The sequence below is a fragment of the Lineus longissimus genome, chromosome 5, assembly GCF_910592395.1.
Source record: "Lineus longissimus chromosome 5, tnLinLong1.2, whole genome shotgun sequence".
In the NCBI taxonomy this organism is placed as follows: Eukaryota; Metazoa; Nemertea; class Pilidiophora; order Heteronemertea; family Lineidae; genus Lineus; species Lineus longissimus.
Window position 1 is genome coordinate 17194250 of NC_088312.1, and position 20916 is coordinate 17215165.

Genomic DNA, 20916 nt, shown 5'->3' on the forward strand with positions numbered 1-20916 from the left:
ACATGTGCTTAGCGCAATGACAGTTCAGAAACATTTAGTACAGGGTGAACCATAATGAATGTAACAAAATGAATGTTTTGGATTGTATATTATGGTCCGTATATCATGGTCCATTGGTCCAGGGCCATTATGAGGGGGGGGGGCACACCCCTCTTTTCCCAAATCTGCATGGAAAACATGAGGTCTCAGGGAGGAGGAGGGGGGCAGTTCTCAGCCCACACTATTATTACAGGGCTTTGTACAGCCCTTCGAGTATAATACGTGGGGGGGGGGGGCTGGTGATGCAAGTGGCGATGTGATGATCAATTCTGTTCTGGATGGACAAATAATTGCAAAACTTGCCCTTTCAATTAGTGGAACAGGACGTCATCATAGGCTACATGTTGCCAGTAGGCATAATGTGGAAGAGAAGTGATATAAAAAAAGTATGTAGCCTAGGCCTGCCCTAGGCCTAGCCTAGCTAGTATATAGCCTAAACATGAGATTTTCTCCGCTAGGCCTACATGAAGCCTACCTATCTGGCTGTAACATGCACATCATCATGACAATTGTCATAGCCAGCCTCCCTACACTGCATGTAAGTAGTCATCATACATACAGATGTCACACAGGACCACAGGCATGTACATCATGTACACGGTCTATACTACATACCTTTCTGACTTGTATGTTGGCCGAAATGATGGTCTAGTGCTTCGTGCCACACACTGAACTTGCATGCATTGGCAATTTCATACGACCGTATGACCTCCTTCATTCGATCTTTATCTTTAGAATACTCATGAACTTGAATAAGACCATGATATAAAGAAATATCATGATCCCAATAGGATTGCCACTGAGGCTGAATGACCGGCTCTTCCGCCATTTTGAACTCCCGCGAAAAATGTGACAGATAAACAGTGCCACGTGTGTATCTATTTTTATATTTATGTCACGTGACTATGCCTCTAAGGTGCAGGAAAAAATGCCTACCGTTATCATGAAAACTGGACTACAAAATGCATGATATTGTCGCAATGACGTTATTCAAAGTACTAAAACATACCTATTAACCTCCCTTGTGTAAAACTACATATTGTCAGTTGATAATGGATGTCAGTAGAGGTAAAACCAGGCTTATTAAGGTGTTCAACGCTAAGTGCAACTCGTCAATAGTGATGTCACGTGACTATGCCTCTAAGGTGCAGGAAAAAATGCCTACCGTGATCATGAAAACTGGACTACAAAATGCACAATATTGTCGCAATGACTTTATTCAAAGTACTCAAACATACCTATTAACCTCACTTGTGTAAAACTACATCATGTCAGTTGATAATGGATGACAGTAGAGGTAAAACCAGGCTTATTAAGGCGTTCAACGCTAAGTGCAACTCGTCAATTATAATAGTAGATTTGTGAGCAATTTGATTGAGACTTCAGAACGGTTACATGATTTCTTTCGGGTTGATTTTGGATTCATTGGATTATTTGTTTCCTGCCAATTTTTCGGAAAATCGTTGTGAATCATGGGATTATTTGTGTTCTGCAACTTTTTAGGAAAATCTTTTGAGTGCCTTTTTGGCTCACCTGTGAGCCTTTACAATGACGCAGCGTCGTCGTCCGTCGTCGTCGTTAGACACTAGTGGCACGTTTCGTAACCGCTAAAGCTACTAAACTCAAACTTAGTACACATGTACCCCTTGGTGACTGCTACTCAGAGACCAAATTCTGACCTCATGTAACTCACGGTTTGGCCACCAGGGGGCCAAAGGTCAAAATTGAAAATGTGCAATAACTTGCTAAATACTGGTTCGAAAATTTCGAAAAAAATATGGTAGGTACTTCTACCAAGGACACATCATATATTCTCCGGGTTTTGGATTTGACCTACTTTTGAAGGTCAGAGAGGTCAAAGTTTGATCGCGGCACCGCCGTTAGTCAATGGTGGCACGTTTTGTAACTGCTTAAGCCAGAGATCTCAAACTTGGTACAAATGCACCCCTGGGTGACCCCTACTCAGAATCAGAATCATGGCGTTGTACGATTCATAGTTTGGCCAATAGGCGGCCAAATATCAAAAGTGAAAATATGCGATTGCTTGCTTAATACTGGTCTGAAAAATTTGAAAAAAATATGGTAGGTACTTTTACCAAGAGTACATCATATATCCACCGTATTCGTTTTTCGATATACTTTTCAAGGTCAAGGAGGACGGACAAAGTGTCCCGATGGCACCACTGTTAGACAAAAGTGGCATGTTCAGATACCGCTGAAGCTACTGAACTGTAACTTGGCACAAGTATATCCTTGGGTGGCCCCTACTTTCACACCAAACCCCGGCTTTTTATGATTCCCAGTTTGGCCTCCAGGGGCCAAAATGTTAATCTCACCTTATTATGATACCTTGTCAAGAAATATTGAAAACTGAAACTTATTTAATTAAATTTGATATTCACTTTTGCTTTGAGTGTTGTAGGCCTATGTCTATAAATAAAAAGACCTGGACTGTTTTTAAAAAACCATAAAATATCAGATGTAAAACTAAAAGTGTTACATCTGATTCCTTTGAATAGTTACATCATAGCATAATATCTGTAAACTAATTGGTACTTGTGTGGTTTAGCACTTCATGAAAATAGAGCTGCAGCTAGCTGTAACAGTCACATGGTCTGAGACTGCTGACTTGCTATTCTTAGTTAAAAATCTTAATCTCAACACATCTAGCCAAAGAGAACAGTACAGAGTAAGTTGTGTCTTTGTTGGTGGCTTATTATTTTGACTATGGCATCCTATCCTCAGGGTTTTAAGTGTATGCAGATTGGAGATGGATGCACTGACTGACTCAGTGACTGACTGAGTCTGTATCAAGCATGATTGTGTGTAGGCCTAATGTTTCAGCCTTCTCCACAGGCCATTGTAACGGGGCGGGCCGCCCCGTTCAGGCGGGGGCCGACCTCCTGGGGGAGGGGGACAAAAAATTTTTTTTTTTTTTTAAAGTGAAAATAACCTCCCTGAGGAGTTTTAAGCACCTTACAATGCCCAATTCTGCTTCTAAATGACATAAATTACCTTTAAAAGTCATTAAATTTCCAAAACCAAACAAAAACCTGTCTTAAAAAATTTTTTTTTTGCCGAGCGCGCCAAAAAGGGTTAAAAACGCCATACCCGCCCTGTTAAACTGAATTCTTGTGGAAAACACTGCTGTTTATGTATGTGTGTGCACTAGTATAATTGCACCACAGGTAAGCACATGGTCCATGGACCATTTCATTACAAGTTCATTTCATTTCGTTACAAGTTTTCACGTGGATAAAAAAAATTTTATACATCAAAATAAAGAAGAAAGGTGACCCTGAAAAAAAAGAAACCAAGCATCATCAAATTGGGTGGATTTTTTTTAGAGTGGGGTAAAAATGGGTATTTTTGCCAAAAACGCCCGGGAGGGAAAGGTAGTGCTGCAGCTAAAAGGCTTGGGAGAGTTAAATTTGTGCTAGAGTGTTAGAATTATCATCATCATATTTTTCATGGTTACAATCTTCTTTTTACAGAAAAGTGCTTGGAAGAGAAGGCAAAAGTATAAGGAGTTGTCGACTCGTGTTGAACGAGAAAAAGTGTTGAAAATTACTTCCCGGAAAATGGAGATGCAAACACATCTGATGGTAAGACATTGTTCCAAGTGCACCAAACTATAAGTCCTGGCAGTTTTTGAGAAAACAACTTTTTGAAATTTCGTGATACTGTCAGTGCACAGGCATGTGAAAGTGAAATTAAAGGCGCAATAGCTCCACACAGCCCCCAATGACTGACAACCCCTCCCCCCCTAAAATAATGGCAGGTATTCCACTGCAGAACATGCCGTGTTCATCTCTGGCAGTCAGTGTATGCTGTTTTGTGTAATTTAGAGGTCTGTCGCATGCCAAATCGTCAGACGGTATGATATACACTAATATATGTCGAACCCTAACCCTTACCCTAACCCTAACCCTAACCCCTAACCCAACAATCTGATTGGCTCCGACGATTTTGCATTGGACAGTAGTGCTAATACAGTGCTCAATACGAATGTTCTCCTCGACTGTGTACTGTACCAACTTGAAACTTTTGTACATGTTTGGTACGCCTCTACTGATGTGCAGTTCACCCTTTTGATCCATTTCCATCTCTTCCCTCTTGCCACCAGTGGGCAATATATGAAGACATACAAGTGCGATATCTCGCTAATTGGCGATTCATTTTGGATAAGATTTCCATGGTGGGTGTGTCTAGCAAGGATACATCACATTATACAGATTTTTTCATTTGAACTACTTTTCATGGTCACAGAGGTCAAATTAGAGGAAAAGGAAAAATTAATCTATTTATAATAGAAAATGATTAGCTAGTTCACGTGGCTACACTTAGGCGGCGCCCAAATACAGCCTCTGCCTCGTAAAAGCCGCCATTACTCAGTACTTTTTCCTCGGCACATTGCTCAACACTGTGCCGAGTTTCGCCCATCTATTCAGCCGGTTGGAGCTAATTTTGAGTTAAAGAAGGACCTCTTTTGGACACTTTACGCTGGAAGATGCATCTGGACGCGGGTGAGATCATTCTGTTTTTCATTTTCTCCCCGTTTTTCCAGTATCTTCTCGGGCTTCTGGTCACAAGACCTGATCACCCTGCTGCGTAGCTTGTGGTTTTAAAATTATAATAGGATGGTTTCCGTCCATTCATTATTAACGTCATTGTTGTTTTATTCGGGGTTCCCTCCGTGTCTCCTGGCCCTCCCTCCCTTACGGGTTGGTGATTGCCTGGTGTCCGGTGTGTTGGGGATTCATAGTCCCCACCCTGTTTCTTCCCCGGATCAGGGTACTGACAAGTCAGTCACTGTTCGGTCGGACTGTTCAGCGGCGAGGTCCCCGGGGCTCTGGAGAGGTTTCGCTCTCTCCCGACCCCCTCCCCAGGTTTGGAATTCCCCCTTTGGGGGTGTGCCCCCTGGGGAGGTCTTGACGTCGACCATCGGTGACCCAGTTTCAGGAATGCTCGCAAGGCTTTGTCCGCCCCCCCCTTCTTCGGGGCAGGACGCCCCTAGGGACTCTCGACATTTTATGCCCCGATCCCTCGGGCGGCGCGGATCCGGTTTTGGAGTTTGAGTAGGCATTTATTGACCAGCTCCTCAAGCTCTCCCACATTGGGACCATTTCTTCTGCCCCTGGATCCGCTCCTGGCCTTTTCAGGCTGGTGAGCAGCGCCACCCCTGGTGTTGAGCTGTCTGTCCTCACAGATGTGCTCCCGTCCCCCTCCGGGGCTTCCGACAGGGTTGCGACCGCTCTCGTCCTTGGTCGTAACTGGCTCTGCCAGTTCCCCTTCTTTGTCTGCGGTTGCCCCATGGGACCATCTGTCTTTTGCCATTGTGCGGGCGGCAGGTCCCATCCCTCGTCCTTCCCGTGGAATGACGGTCCCGCCTGGTGGTGCAGGGTCGCATTTCACCGCCCTGTCCCTGCAAGTCATGGAAGAACGATGAGGCCCAGGCCAAGGAGGCTCAGGTGGTGTTGTTGTCAACCTGTCCCTCTGTGCCCTGTCCAGGTCGTTGGCAGCTGACGCGTCGGAGGACCAGCGCATTCTTGCCGCGCATTCTTGCCCTGTCCGTCTAACAGTCTCTGAAGCACGCCAGTGATCTGGTCGCTAAGCAGGGTGCTAACGCGGTGCTTAAGCGCCGGGACCTGCTAATTGAGGTGTTAAGCATGGTCCGTGCCCAGTTTGTGCAGGGGCTTTAAGGACCGCCCTTGTGGGCGGCCCTTTCTTATTCCACGACTCCATCCCGGACACCTTGGGTGCCCAGATGCAGTCGGACCGCCTTACGGAGTCTACTTCGGCTCCTAAGGCCGCCCCCGCCCGCTGTCCTCTTCTCGGACAGCGGGCAGGTATTGTCAGGTGGAGGCCCGACGTCCCCAAGGCTCCTCGGCCCCTTGTCGGCCCTCGTCCTCGCGGGGCTCCTCTTCCTTTCGTGCCCAAGGGCAGGCAGAGACTGAGGCTCCTTCCCACCGCCCCAATAAGCGCCACCACTCCTCTGGTAGGGGCGGGGCAGCGACAGCCCAAGCGACCTTTCCAAGGTAAGACAGGTCGCTGGGGCAAGCGCAGGTGACTTTTTAGTCCGTGCTCCTGTGCCTACAGGTGGTGCCCCCATGGACATCCCCGTGGGGGCCAGGCTGCGTCATTTCGCGGCCTTTTGGGATCAGTGCGTTGTCAAAAAAGGACTCCCCGTGCCAGACATGCTCCACCATGGTGTCCGCTTTGACCTTATCCGTCCCACCCTAGACCCTGCCAGGGCTCTAGCCCTGGGCTAGAAGTTCTCTCCCTCCTCAAGAAGGAGGCAGTGAGGATGGTGGACGATCATTCTGCCCCAGGCTTTTACAGCCACGTCTTCTTGGTCCCCAAGAAGTTTGGGAAGTGGAGACTGGTCATTGATCTGTCCAGCTTGAACCGGTTGCTTCGGATGCCCAGCTTCAAGGTGGAGACAACCAGATCGGTAGCAGCTGCGGTGCAGCCAAACGATTGGGCAATCTCGCTGGATCTCCAGGACGCGTATTTTCACATTCCTATCCATCCAGATTTTCAACCCTTCCTTCGGTTTTACATCGAGGGAAGTCTATCAATTCTAGGCCCTTCCTTTCGCCCTGGCTTCCGCCCCGCTTATTTCCACTACAGTTGTCTCTCGGTCAATTGTCGCAGCTCAGCACGTGGTCTAGGTGTTACCCTGCCTAGTCCACTCGTCGAATTTCTCTTCGGGTGTCTTCCAACCCCCTGAGTTTCAAAAGAGCGGAGGGGGGACATAGTCATTTGTCCGGGCTGTCATGCCCGCACATTTGCCCCGTCCGGATGTCTTAGGGTTAAGCTGCCTAGGACTCTTGGGAGTTATTCTGGGGGTCCCATTTTTGGGTTCTCCCTATTTAAATCGCAACATTTCTTGTAATTCCACAGTGTACGAAATGTGCTGAGAGTTTCCCAAGTGAGGTTTTTTCCCCTTCTCTAGGAGGGGTGGGTTCCCCAGTTTGGCTCTCATTTGTTTTTCTCAAAGGGTATTTTGGCAATTAGCCCGGGTTGCCCCATGCTTATTTTTCTGGGTTCCCTTGGTCTCACCCGTTGGGTTCTGCTATGCGGCTCTGAAGACAATTCACTTCACTACATGGTAAGTCACCGTTTACCCCCCTTCCTCAGTTGTTGGTATTCGATGCGAATGGTCACATTCCACTCTGCTGAGTTGTAAATAAAATTCTGGTTTGGGGGATTTTTGAAAAATAGAAAAATGTGAAGTGTCTTTGTCCACGGCCAGAATGCAACTGATTTTATACAGTGCCCAATGTACAGACGGTGTTGAAGAAAATATAATAAGAGGTTTAGAAAAATTGGTCTCGAACATCATTTCTTAACCAGGATGAATTCCTAATCACCAAATATCTGTATGGTGAGCCCAGTGACCTCTGGCCTTTTGATTACTTTCCCTTCCCAATCAAGGGCTAGCTCTGACTAACACAGCACAGTTCCATCTCTCCAGGCATAAAAACTCTCCATTTATGTTTGTATTTATGTTTGTCGCTTCGATCTAAACTGATGGCAGAGTTAGGTCACAAACTCCTACACCTCTCCATTATGGTAGTGATTGTACAATATGGGGCCGTTTCGTTATTGTTGTCATTGTACAATATCACAACAATTCCTTTCATCACCATCATTTCATCAACTTCAAGTACTGAAGTCTCTGAACACTTATCCCAACTTCACCACATACACATTCTCAACATCCAACATCATGAAATTATCCACCTCAATGTTCCTACATTTCAAAAACGGGGAGGTTTGCAATCGCCTTGCCATCGACACTGCTTTTCAGTTTTCGGATCTGAGGATCTCAGGGGAACGTTTGTTGAATTTTCACATTAAAGGTTCAATTCAATAGTCTGCAATTAGTGAAACGGTTTTTAGCTCAGCTGACAAAGTCAGCGGAGCTAGTCAAATAGCTATTCGATTGGTGTCCGTCCTTCCACCCATCCTGCCATCCTTCCATCATGCCATCTGTAGACAAAGTTGGGCATTTTGTAATCATACAACCGAGGCACTTCAAATCTAGTCTTGCTTATAAACTACGCAGAAAATGTTGCTTACAGAAAAAAATTTGGGCGATTCGACTCAAATTCAGCTCCCCGGGGGGCAAAATGCGTAAATGAAAAAACAATTTTTTGACGCTCTATTCAAGCAGATAAAAGCTTGAAATAAAGTTGAAAAGGTCTTCATGATACAGAAGTTTTGATATAAAATAGATTAGTGTCGATTTATATCACCAGTTGGCGGTAGTGAGCAAAACTGTTGTTTGACCCCGGATGACCCCGCTTTAAATTTCCCGCCGAGGTTACCTGGAGTACTATCGTCAAGAAAATGGCGGTGACATTTTTATTTCTACCGGAGCGATGATTTGTAAGTGACGAATTTTCTTTTTTAAGCCTTTACGGAAACGTATTTTGGTACGAAACTTCACACGTTTATAGAAAAGATCAACGAGAATGTGTTCAAATGCCCTCATAACAATGAGTTCAACAGAATTTGGTCAAAACAACCTTCGAATGGAGTCAACTTTCTTTGCGAAATTGAAGCGACGACCTCATTATTTATCATAATTTATGCAGATCTGAGTCCAGCTGATGGGTGATGTTCTGATTTGTGTTCAAACTATTGGAAACTTCGGAAATTAGTTCTATTAGTTCTACTATTCTGCAGGAGTATATTATAGCCATTGATGTTGACAGCTAAAAGCACGAAAACTTTGTTCAGGTTTCTCGTCCAATCACGTGACCTCTCCAACACTCGATAATGCACTCTTTTCGTCCACGTTTTAGGCCAATCTTCGGCCTGAACATGAAATCTAATAAGCGCAGTACTTAAATCAGATGTTTCTCTCGCCTTGAAAACATTCCAGGGTAAAATCCATTGAGATTAGCCGAGTTAATCCACTTTTTCCGTGCCTAAAATCTCTGCCGCTGAATTCTATAAATAGAAACTATTAACATCGCGGCAGTGTGGTTCCCATTGTGCGCCCTCCCACTTCACACCATGTCAGGAACCTTCACGGAGAGAGAGGGCGTGCGGTAAGAAGAATGGCCAAAATGACATCACGTTTTCCTGGCAATGTCTCTTGCCCGACCAGTCAAGCATTGGGAATGCATCTTTACAGACAACGTTAGAACTAGAAAACGAATATGTTAATTTGCAAAATTAAAAGCAGATTTCACCACTAACCAGCCTAATCGGAATACGACGGCGCAAAATGTTCTCGCTTTCCTCCTGCTAAAAAACCTTGTTCCCGCACTCCTATTTTAATTTATGCCAAGGAATATGATATGATCTGTTTTCACTTTTTTGTAATTAAATGGTATTCATATAATGAGATCAATAGTAGTGTCCATGTCAGATCCCATCATGGAGGTATAAATAATTATTTATACCTCCATGATCACATCGTTCAACTAGTCTTCTCTCCCCAGGTGCCTCACACGGACCTTCACGTCCCCATACTAAAGACCAACTCTTACAATATCGCCCTCAAAACAACCCTGGAGTCATGAATTCACAGGTGCTCCTGTGAAATCTCAGTTCTAGTTTATTTATCAAACTTTATCGAGGGTTATCGAATCGAATGGATGTGTCGATCGTCGGGGCGGATTGATATGTGGTTAGGTTGTGCGTCCAAGGCGATTAGGTCATTCAGTTAGTTTGAGAAAGATCATGATCATGAAGATGCGTGTTGTGTTATCATGACTGGAAAATAAGTTGAAGTTATTATTAGTACTACGATTCTTACATGAGTAAAAAGTAGACGTTTTAAGCAACACAATAATGTTACTCCCATAAAAAAACTGTCAATTCTCCTTACCACTCACAGAAGCCAAGCCATTGCTGTTAAGTTATACAGGGGCTTAATCAATTACTTGCACTCCATGTGGGGTGAATAACATAACCTTTTGAACGGCTGGCTGTAGGGGGATGATTGGAACAGCCGGTATACCTGCTGACCTGCTGAACCAAGGTTAATGTTATTTTCAATCCACGATTGCAGGTCACCTGATTTTCGAGATTTCGCGGGAAATGAAATTGTAAACAAACGCATGTGTGCAGTTCAAATGTAAACAAAAATGTATTTTTGGTACTTTTGGTTGCTGGACTTGGGTTTTCCCGCAGTTAGGAGCTGGATCAAATTGGTGGTCTATTGTGCTGTTTTAGTCAGAGGTAGCCCTTGATTATGAAGGGATTTTCAAATTAAGGTGACCATAGTCTTTTATGTGCTCAGCTCACCACAGCTTTCAATACTTGATGTATCTGAAGAGGCGCGCGGAACCTGACATGGCCTTACCAAGGAGCTGCTAACTTTGCCTTTTTGGCTGAGACATTGCTTCATGTAGGACTAGGAGGAGCACGCATTTTAAAGTTATAGTAGTGATAGTACAGTTGGTTCGAGCCATTTGGAAGCCGACATGTGAAGGCCTATCTGGGTTCTCCTTCTTCTCCGTATAAAAAGGGGCATATTGCTGACTAAGGAACAAGGCATATTGACATTGCCTCATCATCTCTATGGGACCAATTGATATACTTTTATATGCGCCAAGGATAGATTGGTTCCAGATCGACTCACTATGACTAGAAATACGCAGTAGAGCACAATGTCATGAAAAACGACCCTTTGTATTGTAAATTCCAATCACCTGCAGGACAGGTCAATTTCTCTCAATAAAATTAATTTTGTTGACTCCTGTAATCTCTACCTTATTAAAAAAAAAGAAAGTGGTGCTAGTCCCAAACTGGTAATTTCTATTTATTCTGACCTCTGTTAAATCATGATACCTCTCAATTACAGACAGCATTTTGTATCCTTGTGCTGTACAACCCAGCCTGGACATACCACAGTTGTCCATGGAGAAGTCTCATCCTCTCTGACACTTTTTTTCTGTAAAGCTACTGATACAACATACTGAACTAGGGATATCTTCCGTTGCCTCCTGTAATATTTACATACCATGGCTGATTAGTTCAATCATATTTCATCCACCTGGCAGCTCTGCATTGGAAATTTTAGTGGTATAACGTGTTCTCTTGACCTTCAAACAGTAGTATAAAGCCGATATTTACTACTTTATACCCTCAGTCCTATGTTATTAGGTCATCCAGCTGAGCGCCAGGCCCTTGGGCCTCTTGTTTTTGTCTATGCTTGCCTTATATCAATTTGCTTTGTCTCGTCACCTTAGCAGGGAACTCATATTAATGAAATGGTCCAGGGACCATGTGCTCACCTCTGGTAATGTAATGCATGTCATTTGCAGTGGATATGGGGAGAACAGTTTCTGGCTAGTTTCACCCCTTTTCATACCATTGAATGATATTATTCTTCTTGGCTCAATGGCACAAAAGAAAATTTCTGGTACCATCTAAGTATAGCATTTTGGAAATAAAGTTGACTGAATTTCAGGGTTATTGAAACAGAATGTTTTTGCAAGCATGACCGACTCGCAAAATTTACAAATATATCGTGCACAAAATCGCTCTGTTCTACAGTGGGCCCTCGGTAGTGGTCAATCAGTGCCACCCATGGGGCCCAGTGGTATTAGGCTAAATTCCCAAACGATCCCACTGATCAAGAATAATAATTAAAAATTATCGTCATTTTCAGGATAAATTATCCAAAAGGACTCTAGTCAAGGATGAAAGTAAAGAATCTGCTGCTGTATATCAATGGGAGCAACGCAGGAAAAAGTGATGCCATTCTTGAGAGGACTTTATGATCTTATGACATTCATACAAAGCTGCATATTCAGCTCTCAGTGTTCTCGCAGCCAAGATGAATCCCAGTTGTATTTTTTCTATGAATGTGTGAAAGACAAGGTTACTTGAAGTTGAAGTCTGTATGCCATGTTTGTCTTCATGTAATTGGGAGAATTAATACCATACTGAGTTCTGTAAACCTTCTGTTAAATCTTTTTGATGCTAAATTTGGCACATATGCTCATTTTCTGTTGGTGATAGACATAATATTGTGTTTGCTGCCAAAATTTAACGGTTTATGCGTCAGGTTTGAAATTTTTCGTGATTTTTAAGTTTGCGTTTATTGCTGTATTTGCAAAAATGACAAAATAAAATGCTTGCAGAATTTCATAGTTTACTGTACTTTATTTGTTGATAGGCTTAAAGCCATATTAATACTTTGAGGCGCGATGATCGGTGTCAGCATTTTGTATAATTTAATTATCATGCCACAGAGGTGCAAAAATCAAAAGTACAGAACACAGACGCAGATAGTTGCGCATCTGAGTAACAAGTTGGCTTAAGTTTGTCTAAATAAGATTTTTAATTTACGCACTTCAGTCAGTCTATGAGATTAGAAAAGATGCACGCACCAATTTTTTAGTGTTGACAAAAAATGTTGTCTGGATTTCAATAAATTCGCTGTGAATTATCATTTTCTGAAATATTCATCCACTAGGTCCATTATGAATGTCATTTCTGCATCATTAGGGGCTCTCTACACTGTAAAAATCTGATTGGACATTTATGAAGGTTTTTAGTTCACCATAGGCAGAGTGTCGGGTCACGGCAAGTTAGCTCTCTCTGGTAATTAACTGTAAGTCATGATGAAGCCCAGTTTAATTCAGCAATAAACTGAGCCAAGGTGCAAAACAATAATAGAATGATCAATAATTCAACAAAAAATATACTCAGCACATGCGGTTAACCTTAAATTTATTGGGTAACAAATACAAACAATATAAATTGTTGACTTATTGTAGCCGCACCGATCCAAACATGGCAGATAAACCAAGGGAAATGACTTAAAAAAATTCCATAGATAATAATGAGGATTGTTCTTGACTTCTATTTCAATAAGTTGCTGTACTACAAGTTGCCGTAAAATTTGGAACTACAAAATATTACCACTTGCTTAGTACAAATCACTATAAGGAAAGCCTATTTTTAACCAACTCAGATGCCAGAGATGCTGTGGAAACGAATATGTGAATTAACACTGTTATATTCTCCAGATGCAGAGATGATGTTGTAGTCTATCATCAAAAGAACTGTAAAAGTATTTAATAAAACAATTCTACCTAATAAACTGTGTTGTGCGCCTGTCTTCAGCATGTTCAAGTTAGCAGCAGAATTCTATTGATGTTCAGGAAAGTGCTGCAATCTACTCTAAGGTGGTGGAACTGCAAAGTGAGAGGAATTGTCTCACAAAAACAGAATTAACCATCAAATCCAAAGTAATACAGAAAATGGTTGGAACAATGCCAACCATATGATTTGGAGCAAGCTTGGAGCACATGCCAGTGGCAAAATATTAAATAATGATTAAATGAGAGACCAGAGAAGTTGTGTCGAAAGGATGCGCTGTCCCAATGTCAATGACAGCGAGGACCGGAGGACCTGGATGTACAAAATCCATGAAATCTGTATTTAGTACCATCTGCACGGCCGAGAAAGACATGACAAAATGGCCTTTAGGAATTAATTACTCTTTTATTCTTTTTAGCTCACCTCTCTGAGAGGCGAGTTTTTGCTTTGGCGGGGCGTCCGTCGTCGTCGTAGTCCGTTAGCAGGGCACGTTTCGTAACTACTGGAACTATTGACTTAAAACTTGGTACACATGTTTCCCCATGTAATGACACCTTGGTGACCAAATTTCAGTCTGGTCTGATTCCTGATTTGGCCACCAGGGGGCCAAAACTGAAAACATAAAAAGTGTGATATGTCTCTTATTAATGATCCGTTTTCAATAAAAAATTTATGGTAGGTACTTCTAGCAAGGATACATCACATATCATACGGGTTTTTGATCTGACTAACTTTTCAAGGTCGCAGAGGTCAAATGGCGTAAATTGGCCGTTAGGATGTAACGATGGCTTGTTTCTAAACTGCAATGACTATTGATCCCAAATTTTGTACACATGTACCCCTTAGTCAGGTGATCTCAGGGACCGAAGGTCGGTCAAATATGGTTCACCACTTGACCACCAGGGGGCAAAATCCAAAAACCTTAAAAATGTGATTATTCCTTAACTTCTTGTCCGATTGCCACCAATTTGATATCATGGGTACATCTAACCACCATACAGTATATGGCACACATGTTTTTAATTTGACCCACTTTTCAAGGTCACAGAGGTCAGATGGCGTAAATTGGCCGTCAGGCCGTAACTATGGCACGTTTCTTAACCGCAATGACTATTGCTCACAAATTAAGTACACATGTACCCTTGGTCAGGTGATCTCAGGTATCGAAGTTTGGTGCGATCTCATTTGCCGTTTGGCCTCCAGGGAGGGGGCCAAATGCAAAATTCTTCAAAATGCTATTATTCCTTAATTACTTGCCCGATTGGCACCAATTTTATATCATAGGTACATCTAATTCTCACAACCATTCAATGTGTCACCTGGGTCTTTTTTGATTTGACCTACTTGTCAAGGTCATAGAGGTCAAATGTACTGTAAATTGGCCATTTTGGGGAAATTGTAATTGCTTGGACCTACATCAAACCTAACACTACATGACACAATACCATGCTCTTCATCCATCCTTCCTCCACATGAGGTGAGCACAATGGCCATGGCCATTTCATTTTATTGAAACCATAAGATACAGAGGTCCATCGCTTTCTCTGGAGCGATCTTGACACCACCAAGGATCCCGAGGTCTTTAAACTAACTTGTGTTACATTTGGAGACAAGCCACCACCTGATATGGCATGCTTTGTCATGCTGAAGATTGCAGAAGTGCACGCAACATCCCACCCTGAGGCATTGAGAATGTTGGAGGAAGATGGGTGATCTACTTCATTCATGCAGTGACACGAAAAATGAAATCTCTCGAATGAACGACCTAGATGAAATCCTTGGAACGGGACGTTTCACGATCAGGAATGGTACTGTTCAGGGTCAGTTAGCGAGAAAAAGGAAGAGTCCACTAGCCATGCACTTTGTCTCACAGGCAGCGACAATGACAGTGTGAAAACCCTTGGTGTAGTTTGGGAGCATACATTGGAGTTGGACTCGATCCACTTCATTTAGTGGATTGGGAAGAACGCTGCAAGAAGCTGAAACCATTTCTTGAGGATTGTGGTGTCCTCAGAGTCGGAGGTAGACTGGAAAATGCCCCCTTGAAATATGGTCGGAGACGCCCAATTCTCTTACCCGCAGATCATCATATTTCGAAGTTAATCATGGGAGATGGAAGATGCTTTAAAGCAGAGAGCACTCTGTGTCATAGCAGACGCAGATCCTGGATCCGGCGCGGTCGAAACTTGTTACTCTGAATGGTACGTGATTGTGTTGTTTGTAGAAAGGCCTGCAGACCAGCTCACGCAGCGCTCATGGCAAATCTTCCATCGGACTGTCTAAAGTTGTTTGCTCCTGTTTACAGCACAATAGGCGTTGACTTATTCGGTCCATTTTCGCTCAAATATGGTTGTAACAAAGTGATCAAGGCTTGGGGGGCAGTCTTCACATGTTCAACAATTAGAGCTTTTCATCTCGAAATTGTGGAAAACCTCTCGACCCAATCATTCTCATGCATGCTACGAAGGTTTGTAGCACACCACGGCTGGCCATCAGTCTTCATCTCAGATAATGGAACTTCGTATGTTGGAGCCAAAGCAGAGTTGAAGAAACTCGTAAAAGAAGGAAGAGATTGCGATGCTTCACAAAGTCAAATGGAAGTTCAACACCCCCCTCAGCCCACACCAAGGAGTCTTTTATGAGTCAATGGTCAAGCAGGTCAAGAGGGCAATGAAGACAGTCGTAGGTCAACAGAATTTAACCTGGAATGAGATGTCCTGCGTTTTCGCTGAGGTCCAAAACCTAGTGAATTCAAGACCACTTGGATACAGTTCAAATGATCCAACTGACCCACAGGTAATGACACCCAACCACTTCATTCTTTGGTGTGCTTTCTCAGATAGTCCTCAAGGCCCCTTTGAAGAGACAAGGCATCTACACAAGAGATTCGTGTTCATTCAGAGCTCAGTGAACCAAATCTGGAAGCACTTTGTCAGTGGTTACTGAATACATTCCCGCACTAACAAATAGGTATAAGTGGATCACTAAGGGACATCAGATGAAAGTTGGAGACATTATCCTTCTTCAAGAGCCTTATGTTACTCGCAAAGTCAGCAGAAAGGAAGCATTCAATCCAGAAATCTATCCCGATCTTAGAAGGCGACGAATAGTTTATCTTTGGTTTTAATCGCATTCGTTTGGCACCCCAGAAAATTGTTATAAATACTACGCATGTTTACCGGATTGTTGTAAATTGTAGAATTCTTGGTAAATTCTTACGTGTAATTCAAAATTATTCCCACCCTCCTTTCCATAGTCTCCATCTGCCACTGAAACACCCCTTTGTTTGTCCAGTACAGCAAGTAAGACTGTCATTCCCTTTTCCCCCTTTAAATTTTGCTCCTTGATTACTACCTCCATCACTCGAGCCTTAGTTTGGGTTTGTTGTATGTGAAAATACAGATACTCTAGTTTGAGATAAGAAATAAGCTTTTGAATCCGAGTTGAGTGCCATAAATCATCAAACTGGTCATTTCTTTACATAACGTAACAGTATTTGTCTCTGTGTGTATCACATTGTGTGGTCCATTGTTATGCTCTGTGTACATTTCGTGTACATTACACTGCTACGGTTTTATACTTGTTTACGTTTCAAAACTCCATCTAAAACATATTTTCTTCCTCACCAAATCCTTTATTACGCCCAGATGATGTACTTGCGGTCACTCACCTCATATTCTTGCTATGCAAATCATGATATGATCGAAAGTTTGATGAAGAAATCAGAGATTTGATAGGACACTTTTGACGCGCCGTCGGACTCTTCTCCGCGCGCCTGGATGACAGTTTTTTCGGACAATCCACCGTATATCGATTGAAATAACGTCAAGCCTACGCATACGAACTCTTTCATGTTTTACGACTTTGTAGTCAGAGATATTGTTGAGACAATGGTGTACGTCTTTTTCGGGTTATGACTCATCTATGATACTATTTTTATCAAGTTTTACGGGTCACGTCTTCTACGGCCTGTGATCCGCGTCAAATCACTTTACGTTGACAACAACGTACACTTTCGGTCTGGACACACGTCCCTCAGTCATTCTTTAATATTTCCTAAACCGTACATCAAAATCTCACTAAATCCTGAATACGAATTCTTATTTATGTCAACTACCAGTAGTATGTAACCATTTTAGGGTTATGTGCTTTGAGTTTAAGACATTTAATGACAAAGCTAGATGAAGTGCGATTCCGCCGTCTTATTCTACTGACGTAATACCTTAGACGCTCGAGCTTCCAGTGTCCGACACCTGTTTCAGAAGTTAAAATATGTAAGATTTAGACATATAACCATTATCAAAATTTGTATATATGATCATGAGAATCATTAGAAAGATTTGGATCGGTTCGATTGAAGGTTATATGTTTCGTTATCGAGTTATCGAGGCGATCGTATCGGTATAAATTGAGAATGCGGCGTCACATCCATTTACGTTAAAGGCTTAACCATTACGCACGGCGGCGTCATTTCCTAGATGCCCTGTGTTTAGTTCAAAAGTGCTCAAAACTCTTCCATTAAAAAGCCATGGAAGTTTTTCCTATCTTTTCTTCTAACAATATGGGATCAATTCCATGTTTCAGTTTTCTGGTTATTAGAACCGCATGCTTGCCGTTTCGAATTATATTCGGCATTCCCTCTCAAAAATTGACTAAATTTCGGGTCACGTGACGTGATTCTAGCCTCGTGATTGGATGTGGCGTGACGTCGTGAAGCTATAAATGACATAAAAATTTGTTATGTAATCACTCTTGACTTGTGTCTCAAACCGAAAGGTTGGTACTCAGGCTCCCGGCGGGCTCCGCCCCGTCGGGACACCGCTGGTGTAGTTGACAAGGGTTGTGAATATACTAATAATATAGAGTTCGACTGTTAAATGGCATCGGGCCACCCATGGCTTATACTAAATATGAAAGCAAATATATGAAACGACCGTTAGATTATGTTACAGGAATTTATTGCTGAGCAAGGTTATGAGCATTATCGATGTAAAATACCTTATGAGACAGAAAGATGAAAAGAAATCTACGTTTTCGTTAAATTGATGACTTTGTTGGCCATTTATACCTACCCACAGACTTTGTAGCGGCGCCCTTCGGATAACGTACGTTGGGATCATCTATAGAGTACTTGGGTTATCCTATTCATATATTAGACTTGTCAAGACAAGTCTTTAACCAGGTTGTGACAATGATCAAGTGTGACACTCTATGGATGGTGCTATATCTCAGAAGCATCCGGTACGACACCGAGTCAACCAGTAGAAAAATCGCTACAAAATATTTATGCGCGCTTACCTGATTGTTGTGGAGATATATTACGCTTTGTACTGTTCAATCAATGAGATACTCCCGCGGTTACGTAATCTGGGTTCTGATGTCTATCATCACAGCTCAGATTACACAACAATGTTTAGCTCAGCTGACAAAGTCAGCGAGCTAGTAGAATAGCTATTCAAGTGGCGTCTGTTTGTCCGTCGGTCCATCCATCTGTCAACAGGGGCACATTCCGTAACCGTAAGCCTTATCAACCTCAATTCAGCATGTTGATTAAGTATAACCCAAAGGCTACCTGTCACGAAAAATTTGATTTGACCTACTTTCTGCGACCGAGGGCCCTTAAACGATTTTAGCTTATCTTGGGCAAGAAGCATCAGATATATTTGAAGTATGCAGTATCAATTTCCTGTAAAAAAAGTTCAAATTATTCTCACTAGGGCTCGCGATCTGTCTTCGAAATTTTTTAACCGATTTAAAATGCCGCCTGATGACGTCACTCACCAGTGAGTCTCCACTCCGAAAATTCACTGGTCACTACTTGAACGAACACCGCAAAATTGATACAAAGAATACCACGTAAATATGTTTTAAACATTCTTTTTCTTTTCTAGAAGCATATAAATTGGTATAAAAATAACCGCAATTAGCAGTTTTGAGGTCGTACATTAGAGAGTATTCGCACCAGTACATTTAGGCCTAACGACTACATTTAGTCATCCGTAACCATGAAATGGTCAACGTTTAATTTATCGGGATTTAGCTGATAGATTCGGTTAGCCTTTACGGATAGTTAATAGACAAGGTTTATGTAAGTTTCCCTTGTAGAAGGCAGGTACCTTCAATTTGCCAATGGCATTCGACAGGTTAGGTAATTATTTTCTGCACTTTGCACGGGTCATGTCCGAGGAGACCTACAAGTGGTAAAGTGAACAGTCGACGTTCAATAGACTTTCAACATGGACCTTCTACAAATGGCAGTCAAGGAAGAGGATGAAGATCTTCTATACATTCTTTTTCACGATAGACCACAGGAACGCGTTATTACATACGACCCTCAATGGCCGAGGTTTAATTTGGATGAGCTTACTGATGACCAGTCATGGTTGAACTTTCGTTTCAGGAAGGAAGAACTGTATCGTCTGTATCGTCTGTATCGCTTGTCGGGACTTCCTGATTTGATTACTGTAACAAACAGGTGCACATGCAGCGGACTCGATGCATTGTGTATGGTTTTAAGGCGATATTCGTATCCGAACAGACTGAGCGATTTGGAAAGGTTTTTTGGACGACCTGCATCTACCATGTCAGTGGTGATTAATGAGACTATAAGCCTTCTGTTCAACACTCATGCTCATCGTTTGAGGACTCTTGACAACCCATGGCTGGGTCCCACACAACTTCAAATCTATGCAGATGTAGCTAGGTCATTTTGTGTTTGGGCCTCAGTTTTTGTTACACCCTTTGTAGGCTTGTAGGCCTGTGACCTGATTGAACTGAGCCTCAATCTGGTGTCACAAAATTCCAACATGTCTTCCATGACCATGTTTTTCTTCTTCTCCATCTAATTTCCAATTTTGTTCAACTTTAAGGTGATGAACCTGGCTATGCCTCCCCCAATGGTCCAAGCTAAATATTACTAAAATCCCCCTGTTCCTTATTTCGTAGGTAGTAGGCCCACATCTTTGTAATTTAAGAAACTAAGTAGAGAGTCAGCATGACTGTAGTGCTTTGTATATAGTGTATGCTCTTGAAGCACACCCCATACAATATGTGATTCATAGTAAACAGTGCAACATTAAGAAATAAACACCACATACGCATATCCAGACGTGTTGTAGTTATAATTAGGGTATCGATCCACGATTTTCGGTTGTTACAAATGGCGCCCAACGTGTTTTTAATAATTTCTCTACATTATAGACAGGTAGGTGGTGTTGACGACAGGCAGGTGTTTCTTGATGTATTTTGAAAGCTTTAAAGCTGAACCGTTTTCCGAGGGAGTGAGGGAGTGAGGGAGTGAGGGAGTGAGTGAGGGAGTGAGGGAGTGAGGGAGGCCATATTGGTGGCCATATTGAAAATCGGAACGAGCCAGTTTTCGAAAGGAACCTTCTTCTAGTCACCCACTCCCTCACTCCCTCACTCCCTCACTCCCTCACTCCCTCACTCCCTCACTCCCTCACTCCCTCACTCCCTCACTCCCTCACTCCCTCACTCCCTCACTCCCTCCCTCCCTCCCTCCCTCCCTCCCTCCCTCCCTCCCTCCCTCCCTCACTCCCTCACTCCCTCACTCCCTCACTCCCTCACTCACTCACTCACTCACTCACTCACTCACTCACTCACTCACTCACTCATTCATGAGTTTATTTATTTTTGAGATGGTTCAGCTTTAAACAAATGGATTTTCGGAAAACGGTTCAGCTTTAAAGCTTTCAAAATACATCAAGAAACACCTGCCTGTCGTCAACACCACCTACCTGTCTATAATGTAGAGAAATTATTAAAAACACGTTGGGCGCCATT

The 20916-nt window shown here is 42.8% G+C and overlaps 1 protein-coding gene across 1 annotated transcript in view; it reads left to right on the top strand.

Annotated features, from left to right (window-relative positions):
• Positions 1–13129, top strand: part of LOC135488710 (probable U3 small nucleolar RNA-associated protein 11) — a 132626-nt gene extending 119497 nt beyond the window's left edge. Inside the window, exons 7-8 of the mRNA XM_064773419.1 lie at positions 3534–3644; positions 11678–13129. Coding sequence (XP_064629489.1) covers positions 3534–3644; positions 11678–11764 — 198 coding nt within the window. The 3' untranslated portion in view covers positions 11765–13129. The remainder of the gene's footprint in view (positions 1–3533; positions 3645–11677) is intronic.
• The last annotated feature ends 7787 nt before the right edge of the window (positions 13130–20916 follow it).